This window comes from Humulus lupulus, chromosome 5 (genome assembly GCF_963169125.1).
Source record: "Humulus lupulus chromosome 5, drHumLupu1.1, whole genome shotgun sequence".
NCBI classification, from domain to species: Eukaryota; Viridiplantae; Streptophyta; class Magnoliopsida; order Rosales; family Cannabaceae; genus Humulus; species Humulus lupulus.
Window position 1 is genome coordinate 165,547,900 of NC_084797.1, and position 14,192 is coordinate 165,562,091.

Here is a 14,192-nt window from a genome sequence, read left to right on the forward strand (position 1 = left end):
ATTCCCTCCCTGCTAATTGATCTCCCTTCAATGTTCCGACTCCGCTGGGGGTCGGGAACTTAAGGGCCAGATGCCTTACTGATGAAACTGCCCCCAGCCCGACCAGGGCGGGTCTCCCGAGCAGCACATTGTAGGCTGATGGTAGATCTACTACCACGAACTCCATCATCTTGGTTGCCGAGACTGGGTAATCTCCCAAGGTCACGGGGAGCTCGATGGATCCCATGCAAGCGGTCCCTTCTCCTGAAAAGCCGTATAAAGTAGTTGCACACGCTTTCAGGTCGCGAAGGGAGAGTCCCATCTTCTCGAGGGTTGCTTTATAGAGGATGTTAACTGAGCTCCCATTGTCTATAAGAACCCAGTGGACCCTTTTATTGGCCAACTGGAGAGTGATGACCAGCGGATCATGGTGAGGAAACTGGACATGAGACGCGTCTTCCTCAGTGAAGGTTATTGGTTGTGTTTCAATTCTCTGGCTTTTTGGAGCTCTAGGTTCGAGTTCGTAGGGAGACCCGTCCCCAGTCTTCAGCTCGTTAACATATCTCTTTTGGGCACTTCTGCCCATTCCTGCGGGGTGAGGCCCTCCCGAGATGGTTATCACATCCTCTCCATCAATCGGCGGGGGCCTATCCTCTTCCCGAGCTCGAGAATTGTTGTTAGGTGCGGGCTGCGATGCGGCGACTCTCTTGTTCGCGGTCGCCTGATTAGTACTCTGGTTCTTGACATATTGTCTAAAGTAACCTCTCGAGATCAATCCTTCGATCTCATCTTTCAGCTGTCGACATTCATCGGTAGTATGCCCAGTGTCTCTGTGAAATCGGCAATACTTGCTTGAATCCCTCTTGGACTTTTGATTTCTCATCGGGTCCGGACGTCTAAAGGGGACCTGGTTTTCATTAGCCATGTATATGTTCTCCCAAGACTCGTTGAGATCGGTGTATACTCTATACACGGAGAAATATCTCTCCCCCTTCTTTTTCTTTCCTCCCTCGGCCTCGGGATTACTTCCTTCGTTCTTTTTTCTCTTGGAAGGGTTTTCCACAGCAGGCTTTGAAGCTATTGGGTCCGCCGAGGTTGAGGCAGAGTTTACGTTTATCGTTGTAGTTTCGGGCTGGGAAGTCACATTAAGTGTCGACCTCGCTTCCTCTACATTGACAAACCTCTGCGCTCGTCTGTTAAAATCGGTTAGGGACCTCACCGGTTTTCTTTGCATATCGTCCCAGAGGGCGCTTCCTGGCATTACTTCGGCCTGGATAGCCATTAAGTGTCCACTGTCATCCACATTCCGAGCTCGGGCGACTTCCAAGTTAAACCTTGTAAGGTAACTTTTTAATGTTTCGCCTGGTTGTTGCCGAACATTAGTGAGGGTTGATGCCTCAGGTCGAACCCCCATCATGGCTTTGAACTGCTTTTTAAAGTCTTTAGACAGCTGCTCCCAAGAGGTTATTGAATGTCTCTTATATTTTTCGAACCAGCTTTTAGCTGGTCCTGTCAATGATGCTGGAAATAACATGCATCTGAGCTCGTAACCCACGTTACTGGCTCTCATTATGGTGTTGAACGTACTCAGATGACTATACGGGTCGGTCTTTCCTTCGAACGTTGGGACGTGAGGGATCCGAAACCCTTGAGGAAATGGAGTATTGGAAATATGGGGAGCAAACGGTTCGAGCTCCTCGTCAAAGTCTTCATATCGATCATTCTCTTGCTCGTTTTTCAAAAGCCCGAAGGCCTTTTCAAGCTGATCGATTCTTTCTTGGACTGGGTCCGCAAGGGGTACTGTCTGGAATCGGTTGTCATCAATCATAATTCCAGGCTCGCGTCTCCGCAAGGGATCTCTACGCCTATTCAAGCGATCCCTCAGGTCCGGATTTATTGGGTCACTATTACCCCGACTTTGATTCAGGTGCTCTCGCAGGTCAGGACGATTTCTGCGGTTTCTAGTATTCTTACGACCTCGGTCATGCTTGTTGACCGATCTGGTATCTCCAGAATCATCACTGGTTAAACTCGTCGCATGGTTATTTCGTGATGGATTCTTTCCATGTCGCCTCGTCTCCGCCGTGCGAGACCGAGATGTTTGACTTTTTTCAAATGGGGCGCCTCTCCGCTCCTGGAAAGCCTCCCCGTTTCCTTGTCTTCCTCCCGCACGCCTTTTGCCTTGATCTCGAACTGGTTGAGCATTCCTGCGGAGGGGCAAAGGATATCTTATAGGTGATGGAGGGAACCGTATGGGCGACGGTGGCTGCCATCCGTGTCGCGGCCTAGACGGTCCAGAATTTGCCCGAGATGGGTCGATCGCATTTGGTGCGCTCCCAGGTATTTGAGTCCGAGCCTCTGCAGGGGTTCGGTTCTCAGTTCCTGCAGGTACTTCCACAGGCGGGTTAGCCGGGGCCCTTGCCCGAGTATTTCTCTAAGGCCTAGGGGGAGTGGATGGCTCTGCTGGTGCGGAGGTTGAGCCGGCCTCCTTGTGGCAGCATCTCTTTCGTGGGCGCCCACGGGGTCTACGGGGAGGAACGTGTACGTCCCTTGGAGGAGGGACTTGGTTTTCGCGTGGAGGTGGGGGCTGAGCCACCTGCGCCTCTGCGGCTATCCTTGCCAACTCCTCATTCCGTTTGTTGACCTCTGCCAACTGCTGTTTCAATTGACGGTTTTCAAGTTCCACAATGGGAACATACCGCTTAGGATTGTAATACATATCCTCATCCCTTGGTGGAGCAGGTGGTCCCCGGGAATCGGAAGATCCACTTCTTTCTTCAACATCCGGGTTTTCCATCGGTTGTTTCCCAGGACGTCTTGGGTAATTTTCTTCAGTAATGTTCTGATTATTAGTGGCCATGACTTACTCAGGGATGGATGCTTAAGGCTCTCAATGAAAGCACCAAACTGTTGACGCCGTTTTTCGTCAACCGTGAAAGAAGAGCACGTAAACAACAAACAGTGATGCCCAATATAAATATGATAATACAAAACGCAATTTTTACGTGGTTCAGCAGTTAAATCTGCCTAGTCCACGAGTCTTTGTTATTAAACTCAAGATTATCTCTGAAAATTCTTCAAGTATGAATTCTTCAGAGTTTTCTCTCAAGATTCAGAGATTCGGTCCCTTACAATAGTGCACGGCCTCTTTATTTATAGAGAAGATTGCAGAATACTATCCCACATATTTTGGGTAGTTACTCTTTTTGTGCAAATAAATCAAATGGCCTTAAATGCCTATAATCCGATATAAAAGGAAACGCCCCTGAAGACCAGGGGGCGTATAACTAATCAAATAATATCCCATGATTTTAGGGGATTTACAGTAATAAATGTAGACCACATCTCTTACAGACAACACTTTAAGATATTCAAGGTTATTATCATATATCACCAAGACCTTATTCTCCCAGGTCTCACATCAACTTTCGAGCTAATAACATCTCCCGAGGTCACATGGCTTTCGAGATCGTATGCGCGTCAGGCTCGGAACCCATGATCCGAGGTCATCCCTGAGGACAGATGCATCTCGGGAGCTACCCTTCGAGATCGTGTGGATTTCGAGGCCACCATATTCGAAGTCGTCTCAGCTTTGCAGGCTCGATGTCTAGTCTTGGAACATACTTCAGACTTTACGAGTTCATTCGCTGCGAATCCAGCTTTCGAGATCACATTTATCATGGCTCGAAATCTGGGTATAACAAAATTATAATGTAATATTAAAATATATGTGAAAAAAAGAAACAATGAAGGGGAAGAAAAGAAAAAAAAAATAGAAGGAGAAAATAATAAGTAGAACAAAGATGAAAGAAAAAAAAAAGAAGAAAAAACAGACGGAAAAAATAAGAAAGGGAACATAGAAAGAAAAAAAGATGAAGGAAAATAATGAAAAAAAAAGAAGAAAAAAATAAAACAAAATGGGAAGAAAAAAATTGAAGGAAAAAATGGTTGAGAAGGGAAAAAAAGAAAAAAAATATAAAGGAAAATAATGAAAAAAAGAAGGAAATAAATATAAAAATGGAAATGAAAAAAAAGAATGGAAAAATAAAAAAAAATAGTAAGAAGAAAATAATAAAAAGTAAATAAATAATTGGAAAAAAAAAACAAAATTACCATCAAAATTGAATGTTCCGATCACGGTAATTGGTTACCCATTTAGATTTTCATATCTATTTTTTTTATCAGGTTTACTGGTTACCCATTCAAGTTTTTACATTTTTTTTCTCCATATTTAGATGTTCTTACTAGGGTAACCAGTTACAAATTCACGTTTTCATTAGATTTATTCTCATCAGGGTAACTGGTTACTCATTCATGTTTTCATATCTATTTTTTTCTTCCCAAATTTGGATGTTCCTATCAGGGTTACTGGTTACCAATTCACGTTTTCATATATATATATTTTTCTTCTAGATTTGGATGTTCCCACTAGGGTAACCAGTTATTTATATCAGTTTTTTTTCTTCAGATTTAAATGTTCTCATCAAGGTAATTGGTTACTCATTCATATTTTTAGATTTTTTTTCCATATTTGGTTGTTCATATCAAGGTTACTTTAAGACTAAAAGAAAGTATAATAATAGATGATAATAAATAATAAAGTAATTATGTTATATTAAAATATATGTGAAAAAAATAAAAAAAATAGAAGAAAAAAATAAAATGGTAGAAGAAAAGAGTAAGAAGAAAAAAGAAGAAAAAACATAAGTAAAAAAAATGAAAAAAAGAATAGAAGGAAAAAGAAAGAAATAAAAAAAAAGGGAAGAAAACTGAAAAAAAAAATATATAAAAAAAAACAAATGATGAAAGAAAAAAAAGAGGAAATAAAACTAAATAAATACAAAAAAAAACTTATAATGAAAGAAAAAAATAAAGGAAAATAAATGAAAAAAATGGAAAGGAAAAAAAAAGGATGAAAGAAAAAATGACCCAAAAAATCAAGGAAAAAGGCAGAAAAAATGAAAAAAAAAACAAAATTAATCTCAAAATAAAAAATAATTATCATTAAAAATATAGCACAATAACATACATTTGTTTTAATTATAAGAAATAAAATCTCATGAACTTACAAATAAAAAAAAAACTAAAAGTTAAATGTCCATGAATGAAAACTATAAATATGAAAAAAATCTCAATTTAATTTGAAATAGAGCAAATAAAACTTATTTTAATTTTTTTGTATTTTTTTAAAATAAAGAAAATTTATTATTTAAAGCAGAGGGCAAAATGATTGTGTAAAGTAAGGAACAGCACATCACAAAGGTCCACAGCGTACAGAAGCGGACACATAGCACGATAAACCAGTAATATTTAGCCACGTGTTCTTGAAAAGGTCTACATCAACGTGCCGGCAAGTGAGAGAACTGACGGACCGTCTCGTGGACGGTGGCCCCACCACACAATTTATTTTAAAAAATTAAAAACAATAATAATAATAATAATAAAATAAAAACTATAATTATGTAATATTGACGGTGGCCCCTTCTCTTTCTCTCTCTCTATTTTATGTGAATCTGATTCTCTCTCCTCCTTCTCCTTGATCATCGCCTCGATCATTGTTTCTCTTATTCATCCTTGGATTGGAGCCCTAGTTCGCCCATTACGGTTAGGTTTATACCAATCTTTGTACCCAAACACGCCCACTTTCTGTTTCTTTTTCTCTCCCTTGGGAATTATCTTGGTATCAGCTCCGAATTTTCTCGGGAAAATTAATATTTTTTAGGGCGTGTGCTTAGGGAAGCGGGAACCGAGAGAAGGAGAACAATGAGCTTTCAAGATCTCGAAGCCGGGCGGGGTTTGGGTTCTTCGAGGAGAGATACGATCAATGGCAAGCAGGACCCGACTCAAGCCGTGGCCTCTGGCATATTCCAGATTAACACGGCGGTTTCGACGTTTCAGAGGCTCGTCAACACCCTCGGTACACCCAAAGACACGCCAGAGCTCCGCGAAAAGCTGTGAGTCTCTCTTACTGTTTCGGACTTTCTTGTTACTAATTTTGTTTGATTATGTTTTTTTTGGTGTAATAATTCTACGTTGTTGATTATTGAAATGCTATTATGGATTACTGTTAAAAAAAGATTTGGTCTGTTTTGGTTTGATTCGGATGAGCTGTGTATAAAGAGTCGAATCCGATAACTATGTGATAGGTTTATTTGCTATTGCTGGAATAATTGAACGTACTTAAACTAGTTATATTTTTAATGTGTTAAGTTTTTAGTAAATATTTGATTATAATATTTGACAATTTAAAAAAATTGGCTGGTGCTCGGGTGCAAACTCCGCATTTCATTCTCCTAAACTGTTTTTATTTCCTGTGGAATATGTGTGTGTTGTCCCTGTGTTGTTCGTTCATTTTGTTTAGTTGAATGCAAGTCCTATTTATTCGAGAAAAAAGAAGACGACAAAGTTGTGACCAGAATCCAAAATCTTGTCATGTTTAAGGCGATGCAGCCTAACAGCTACTACAGTGTTCCTGTTCTCACACTACAAGTTTGTGCCTTCCAAAAGTTTCAAGTCAATGTGGATGTAAAAGTAATTCCAGACATTATTAGACTCTCGAACAAAGACCGGTTCCACATAAATTTGGATTACAAGAATGAATTAACTTGGCGTTTGTCAGAAACCAACTTAAACTCGTTCGTTGAAGTTAGATGAATCTGAATTATTTACTTGTAAGTCTATATTTCAAAACTTGTTTCGTTAGATGGTATGTTAACTTTCTCAACATACTCTTTCATATGGAAGTCAAATGCCATGGAAGGTGTATTTAGCTGGTTACTTTTTCTGGGAAAGCTCAACACTGATGTGGTACTTCAAAGACAGAAACCCTTAGCTATTTCACCGTATTGGTGGGCTCTTTGCAAATAGAGTAATGAGTCAAGAGACATCTCTTTTTACATTCTCTGTTTCTGCAAAGCTTTGGTCCTGATGTTTGATGGGAGGTGAGTTCTATGGGTTTGGCCTCATAGTTTCCACGATATCATGGTGCAGGGCCTATAGGATTGTTGACTGGTTGGAAGAAAGAAGCTGTGGAATGTTGCAGCTTTAGCTATTTGCTGTGCTCTGTTGCTTGAAAACAAACTTTTTCATGGTGTGGAGGGGGATCTGTATATAATATGGGAAAGAGTTAAATTCTGGTTGGCACTTTGGATTTTAAGACAAAGGATTTTGAAGTTTTTTCATTCACTGATTTAGTTGGTGATTGGAATCTTAGGTTTTAGTTTCAGAAGATGCTTTATCATCATTTGTAATTCTATTTCTATCTAATATATACATATATTTTCTTAGCAAAAAAAGAGGAAGAAAGGTTGTGGTCTGTTGAAGGACATGTGGTTGTTCCATGCACCAAATGATTATTGAAGACTCATTTTGGTTTGGATTTGACTGTGGGTTTTGCATCTGAGCCAAGATTAACAATTGTTGAAGGGCTTGAACTTTAAACAGGGCAATTGAGTGCATAACATTTATCGCCAAGTGCCTACTGATTTTTGAATAAGAGATGATGTCTACTGATTTTATGGTCAAACATAAATATTAGCATATGCACAATGTTATTGAAAGTAGTCTATGATGGAATCGTGGAATTGATTTGCTGAGTTCATTCTGTACAATTTTATTTGAATACTGATTATTTGTTCTTTGATGAATTTAGCTTCTTATGATATTATCCTAAGGTTGACTTCTGCTGTCTTGCAGGCACAAGACAAGGCAACATATTGGCCAATTGGTGAAGGATACTTCAGAGAAACTTAAAGTGGCCAGTGAAAGAGATCATCATACTGACGTTAATGTAATTTTTTGAGTACCTCTTTTTCACTCCTCTTACTGACACCAATGCTTTCCCTACTCTAGATAAAGATACTTTGTTATGTTTACTTCTTTGTTTCCATTTCATCAATCCATATTGGTTTCTACTTTAATATAGTGGAGATACTTTTTTTTTTGCCTCGTTCAGTTACTTGCTATGTTCAATGGTAGCTTTAATATTGCTGTAGTCAGATTATCATTGGAAGTTACCTGGTCAAAGATAACAGATGATTCATTATGAGGTTTGTTGTTTATGGAGGATGAACCCACTAAATCACTAATTTGAGTTGGTAAAATTATAATGTAAAGCTGATTAGCAGCTTACACAACTGAGAGGGCCTTGTGGCCTGGTTTTCCATTTCAATGAACTCCCTATATTTCTCTTTCCTTGGTATACTGAATTGACTGGACAGGGTTTTATTTTCAGATTTTATTTTGACCTTACTTTTAGGAGTTTTTTTTTCTTCGTGCTCTGGCTATTTCTAGCCAGATACTAATTTGATGTCTTCAATTGTATTGCAGGCTAGCAAGAAAATTGCAGATGTTAAACTTGCAAAAGATTTTCAATCCGTCCTAAGAGAATTCCAGAAGGCTCAGCGAATTGCTGCTGAGAGGGAAACGGCATACTCACCTTTTGTTCCCCAAGCAGTTCTTCCTTCCAGGTAAATTTTGTGGAAGGCTTTCAACAATATAGCTCTTATTTATTGTTTCTGTGAATAGTGGATTTAGGAAGGAAATCAATCTCTACTAAGAGGCTGATTATTGTTCTCAAATACTGGCAGAGGTTTTTCTTGCAGGCTTGCTGCCAGATTTTATTCTTTGCTCCTTATTTTTAGTTGTTCTATTGCATTGTGCTAATTTTTATTCATTTTTTTTTAATTTTTTAAACTTTGTTTGAATATTTAAATGCTGTACAGCTACACTGCTGGTGAGCTAGATTTAAGTTCAGATAAGAGTGCAGAACAGCGTGCTGTCCTTGTGGAGTCAAGGAGGTTAGTTCTTTTTGTGTTTAAATGCTACTTATTCAGTTCATCATAGATTGACATCATTTGAGGGAAGAATGAAGAGTTACTGAAAGTGTTTTCTCAACTACATGCCATACAATTGGTTTACACTACTGTTGTAAATTCCCAAAGTTAGGTCCAAACCCCCAACCTCAATAACCAGTTGGTTACTGTAAATTTTCAGTCACAATGACTAATAAATGCTTGGTGTACAATTGATGATAAATTTGATAATTATTTTCAATGTATAAAGCAAAAGAGAATCCTTGAGAACTGCTGTGCTATATAGTCTATCCAGATTCGATATGCTTCACCTATGTCCTGATAAGTTTGGAAGTTACTTCTTACTGGTTGCTTGGTTTACCACAATCATTTTTTATTATGTTGCCTTAGAACTATTTTTGTTAACATTGGATAAAAAAACAAAAAATAAGGTTTTAGAAGATCCCATCCAATTTAAAATAACACACACTGAATTGATAATATCCAAAAAAAGATTACAGGACTGTAATCTTGAAGTATGGTGGTTCTTATAGCCATAACATTTTGAGGGTTGAGCCTTGCTATCCTCCTATCTTTGATTCTACAAATCATAATCATTTTATTCAGTTTTGAAATGTATTTTTTCCTTGGTTTAAAGGCTCCTATTAAGATGAATATGAAATTGCATATTGTTTGTTGTAAATGTTTTGTGCTGCAGGCAAGAAGTTTTGCTGTTGGACAGTGAAATTGCCTTTAATGAGGCTATAATCGATGAAAGAGAACAAGGAATACAAGAAATCCAGCAGCAAATTGGGGAAGTTAATGAAATTTTTAAAGATCTTGCTGTGCTAGTTCACGAGCAAGGAGCAATGATTGGTAAGTCATCTTTCCAACTCCCTTGATAACTTTTATTATGTTAGGATTGCATTGTAGCTGGTTAGTAGCATTTGAAGGGTCTATTTGGGAGGGTATATTCAAGATTGTCAATTTAGGGATTAGCTAGTAGACAGTACTGAGAACTGGAGGCTGTTAAAAATTTTGTTATATTCTGTTGGTGGGGTCTTAGTAGAAAATAAATGGGAGAGAGGGTGTGGAGAGAGGTAGGCAGAAATTTAGCTTTATTGTGAGAGCTTCTTGCTTAGGGAGAGACCAGGCTCTCTAACTCCTGGATTATCCATGTTACTTTCCATATTCCATTGAATGCATTTATATTGCTATGCTCTCATTGTTTTTCTTGTTTGATTGTTGTGTGGGGTATTGTGGTTGGAGTTGATCTAAGGTCATATCAAATATTTTTTCATCAGGCTTGTGTTTTCTTATGTAAAGTATATCCATTTTGTAGATGATATCGGATCCAATATTGAGGGTTCTCATGCGGCTACCTCACAGGCAAAGTCACAACTTGTAAAGGCTTCAAAGACCCAAAGATCAAATTCATCTCTGGTAAATCTGTGACCCTAGATGCTTAGTAGAAACATCTTCTTATGTTATACATGTACATATACATCTATTTGGATTTGCAGAACAATAATAATAGTTTTAGTAATGCCATAGTGGTGGAATATTTTAGATCCTTTTTATGTTTTTATGCAGGCTTGCTTGCTCTTGGTGATTTTCGGAATCGTTCTACTTATTTTAATTATAGTACTTGCTGCATAGGATTGGACAAGATTGAATCGTATAGCAAATTGCGAGGTCTGCTGAAACCACAGAAGCAAGTTTTGCTATTCTGTCCAATATGCTTGACAGAAGTTTTTCGCTTCTAGCCCTAGTTAGTATATAATGTGGTAAAAAGGCTCTGCGAATGGTTGTTTTTGTGTGCAGTTACTTTTCTATGAGTTGGTGTTTCTGGGATTTGAGCTTCTGTTGCAAGCTTTTTTTTTTTTTTATTATTATGGAAGCAGTGTTTTACTTTGATCTAATAATCAATATTCCTAATTCTTTGGGTTTCTCAGTGTTGTGCTTTAGTGGATTGTATTAGGTATATTATACATCACTTTTGAAGGGTTGTTTCTCAAGTGAAAGTATTGGTAGTGTGGATTGTGGATGTGATACACTGGTACATATGCACTAGTCAAGGGTTTCCTTACAATAAGGCATGAATCCTCGCACGTGGAATAGATGTGCCTTGAATCATCAGTTACTGTTTTTTTTCACATGTCTCCTGAGAAATTTGAGTGTTGATTAAATTTATATAAATGTATATATATATATATATATATATATATCTAACAAGTCCACTCTTCCATTTGTCAATAGTAAATTTAAGGGGGGAAAAACTTTTAAATCAGTCGCTAGTATTAAAAAGCACTTTTTTATTATGTTGGTCCAAATATAATTACTAGTCATGTTATGTTGTGCCACCATATAAACATATATGTTGTCTGACGGTCTCATTTTCACACCTAAATGCAACACTGATGCGCATGGGGCAAAGGCTATTATCAATCTGTTTATAAAAGATTATAATAATTGGTGTTAACAAAGCACTATAGATCGTAATACTTTCGAACTGTAGGATAACTAAAAGCATGTTATGTCCAGATATAATTTTTAACATGAACATTGTTAGTGTTTGGTAGAAGCTAAGATCTTTAAATTTGCCCAAATGATTTGAGTGCAACACACATCATATGAGGTTCTCACTTGGTCCACCATAAATCGATTGCCATGTATGGATTAACCTAAGTAATACATTTTTTTAGTAAATTCAATTTGCTCACAATTTTATTCATAACATTACTCCGTGATTCTTGGAAGTCTAAGCTAAAAAAATGCAACATCATTTGATGACTAAGATAACAAACATTAACGCTCGATTCAAAAAGTCAGGCTTAAAGTTACAAGAAACTAATATTAATGCCAATTTTTTACAACTCAGCCTAAACATTGTAACATTATTTGATGTGTAACCTTCGTTCAAGAATTTCGTGCCTCTAGTAGTTACCAATCCAGACATTCAAATGCTGTCAAAAGATACACAATGCGATGCAGATCAAATTAAGATTGTTTTGAACTTCTACACATGTTGCTGCTTGAGCGGAATATGGATGTCAACACAATTACAAGAGCAGCTAAAAAGGCTGAAACAAAGGTAAAAACATAAACAACTCCACAATGTGCCTTCATCCCAGAAGGTATTTTCCAGACAATTGTACCATACCGTAGTTCGGAAGCAGTATTTGCTATCACATATAAACAGCTCTGATTGAGTGACTTTCTTCCAACACTGCATCGAAGGAACAAATCAGGTTCCCCAAATTCGACACGTGAATATCCGGTTTCGTTCAGAGGCTGCATTGAGAAAATTAACTCTTTCAAGTTTAGAGTAAATAAAGAAGATTGCTTGCTTTGCCCTCTTTCTCTTTGCAGCAGGCATTCAATTGTCCCAAAAATACACTTTCATAATGTACTCTATAAAACTATATGGTCCTAAAGTTCTTTTTGAGAGATACTACAGCAAAACTATCTAATAATGTATGTAACCCCATCTATAAAGCATTCATGCATGATCATCTGTTTATGTTAATTTCTGAAATTATTTTTTGTGAAATTGGCATAAGATACAGATTACTAAGCGTGCAGGAACCAAGGACTCTGGTTTTACTTACCGCATATCTTGAATGTAAGGGAACCTTTATCTTGATATCAATTCCATTCTTATCACTTAAGGTACCTGGATTAACATCCATGTGAACCTCAACAGAAGAACGATTGGAAAGGAACGAAGGTAATTCCAAATTCGTATCTCCAAAAACAGCAACGTCATTAAAGACTGCATTAAACAGTATAGCTTAATAAATGATCAAGAAAACAATTGATATAACCCTGGACAACCGAATGAGTAGTTCTCATATTCATTAATTGAAAAAATGAAAGCACAATTACCACCACGCTGAAGGAGATGTTGAAGCTCAAATGGATCTGCAAAAACCCCAGCAGGCAGCCTCTCAATATAAACAATTCCACAACTATCATGAGAGATATCAGCAATGGACATAGGTGGGATGCTAATTCTAACAGATGAGGAGAGATGACGGTGGGAACCTTCTCCAATTAGTTTGCGCTCTAAACTTAGAAGTCTTGGTACAAGATTTGGATTATCTGACTGAATGTCACACAAGCCAAATGGAAGCCCTTGTGCTACAAAATCTTTATAATGAGAATCATGCAGCTGTTCATATCTTTCATGGTAAGATTTCATCATATACTTTGAAGTACTACTATATGAGTTCTTGGAATCAAGATTTGAATCACTTGTTCCCACCTGGAAATTAAAAAGTACAATACAAGAGAGAACATTAAAAATACAAAAAGCCCATGGCATGATCCATTCAGTATTTAATAATATGAACCCTCTCAAGTGGGCATTGAGGGTTGAAGTTAGTTAAATTAAGTTATAGGACTCAAATTCTTCTCTTAAACTTTTACAAAGTTATCAGTTACAAAAGGGTCATAAACTTATCAATCACCCGACGACAACAAAATGAAAATAAATAAAGGCAGGAAAAAATTGTAAACGAAAAAAATAAGTAAAAGACAGATTTTAATTATTTTTTTTAAAAAGCATTAAGAAAAGAAGAAGAAGATGAGCACTGACCTTGCTTGAAACCGACGACAATTTTACGCAGCACCCGAGATGGGGGAAGATTATCAAAGAAACTGCGACAAACAAGAAAATGCTCGATTTAATTTTTCCCAGATCTTCCATATGGCTGACGAGTGTAATTCAACACTGGAAAAAAAATTCTTGGTTTACTTCGCTCAATTCTCAATTTGAAGCTCTTATCATAAGCTGGAGGCCCTCTCCACCATTGTCCGATTCAATGAAAAGAAACCATCTTAGCTGATCAATGGGTGATTTGGAAGACCGAAAGAACAGAGAGGAAATTGTGTAAATCTTCAATGTGGCTAATGGATACAGTAGTCTGGGATGCTTTAGTTAGTTTTAAGTATTTAGGGATATTGACTGCTATAATTGCCCAGATATTACAGGTGTTTTGTCGAAATAACCTATAATTTTAAATTTATTTTTCACTCTACTCTAATTTTAATAAATTTTTATAAAATATTATCATAATTTAGATAATTAGTCAAAAATTTAGACAAGTAGTCAAAACATTAAAAAAAATCGGTTAAATATTTTAGATAACTATTTGAAAAATTTAGATAACTTAGTGGAATTTTAGACTCATCATATTTTGCAAAACATTACCAAAAGTAATTCACAGTGCAAAATCACTTAAAAAAAAAAGTGATAATTTTCACAAATTACTCATCATTTTAATAGTTATATTTTAATATTTAAAATTTGTTTGGCAGCAATAATACATTGTCCACTTTTTGTTGCAATTAAGTATATGTTGCTAACTTTTGCTGTTATTTTTTATATTTTTTGGGTTATAATTTTAAACATTTTTT

The 14,192-nt window shown here is 37.0% G+C and overlaps 2 protein-coding genes across 4 annotated transcripts; one reads left to right on the plus strand and one right to left on the minus strand.

Annotated features, from left to right (window-relative positions):
* The first annotated feature begins 5,439 nt into the window (after positions 1–5,439).
* Positions 5,440–10,927, plus strand: LOC133777824 (syntaxin-22-like). Of its 2 annotated transcripts, none has more exons than XM_062217573.1 (8): positions 5,440–5,583; positions 5,715–5,933; positions 7,675–7,768; positions 8,308–8,447; positions 8,703–8,777; positions 9,490–9,647; positions 10,114–10,214; positions 10,365–10,927. In XM_062217573.1, the coding sequence occupies exons 2-8, from the start codon at positions 5,743–5,745 to the stop codon at positions 10,428–10,430; spliced, it is 825 nt and encodes a 274-aa protein (XP_062073557.1). In that variant the 5' UTR covers positions 5,440–5,583; positions 5,715–5,742; the 3' UTR covers positions 10,431–10,927. The 2 variants fall into 2 exon arrangements, with proteins under 2 accessions (XP_062073557.1, XP_062073558.1); XM_062217574.1 differs by having other exon boundaries at positions 5,477–5,588.
* Positions 10,928–11,556: 629 nt separating this feature from the next.
* Positions 11,557–13,721, minus strand: LOC133777823 (uncharacterized). 2 transcript variants are annotated; one of them, XM_062217572.1, is made up of 5 exons: positions 13,372–13,721; positions 12,660–13,038; positions 12,383–12,546; positions 11,935–12,065; positions 11,557–11,854 (listed from the first exon to the last, which is right to left on the minus strand). In XM_062217572.1, exons 1-5 carry the CDS (start codon positions 13,480–13,482, stop codon positions 11,791–11,793), a joined length of 849 nt encoding a protein of 282 aa, XP_062073556.1. In that variant the 5' UTR covers positions 13,483–13,721; the 3' UTR covers positions 11,557–11,790. The 2 variants fall into 2 exon arrangements, with proteins under 2 accessions (XP_062073556.1, XP_062073555.1); XM_062217571.1 differs by having other exon boundaries at positions 11,557–12,065; positions 13,372–13,718.
* Positions 13,722–14,192: the final 471 nt, after the last annotated feature.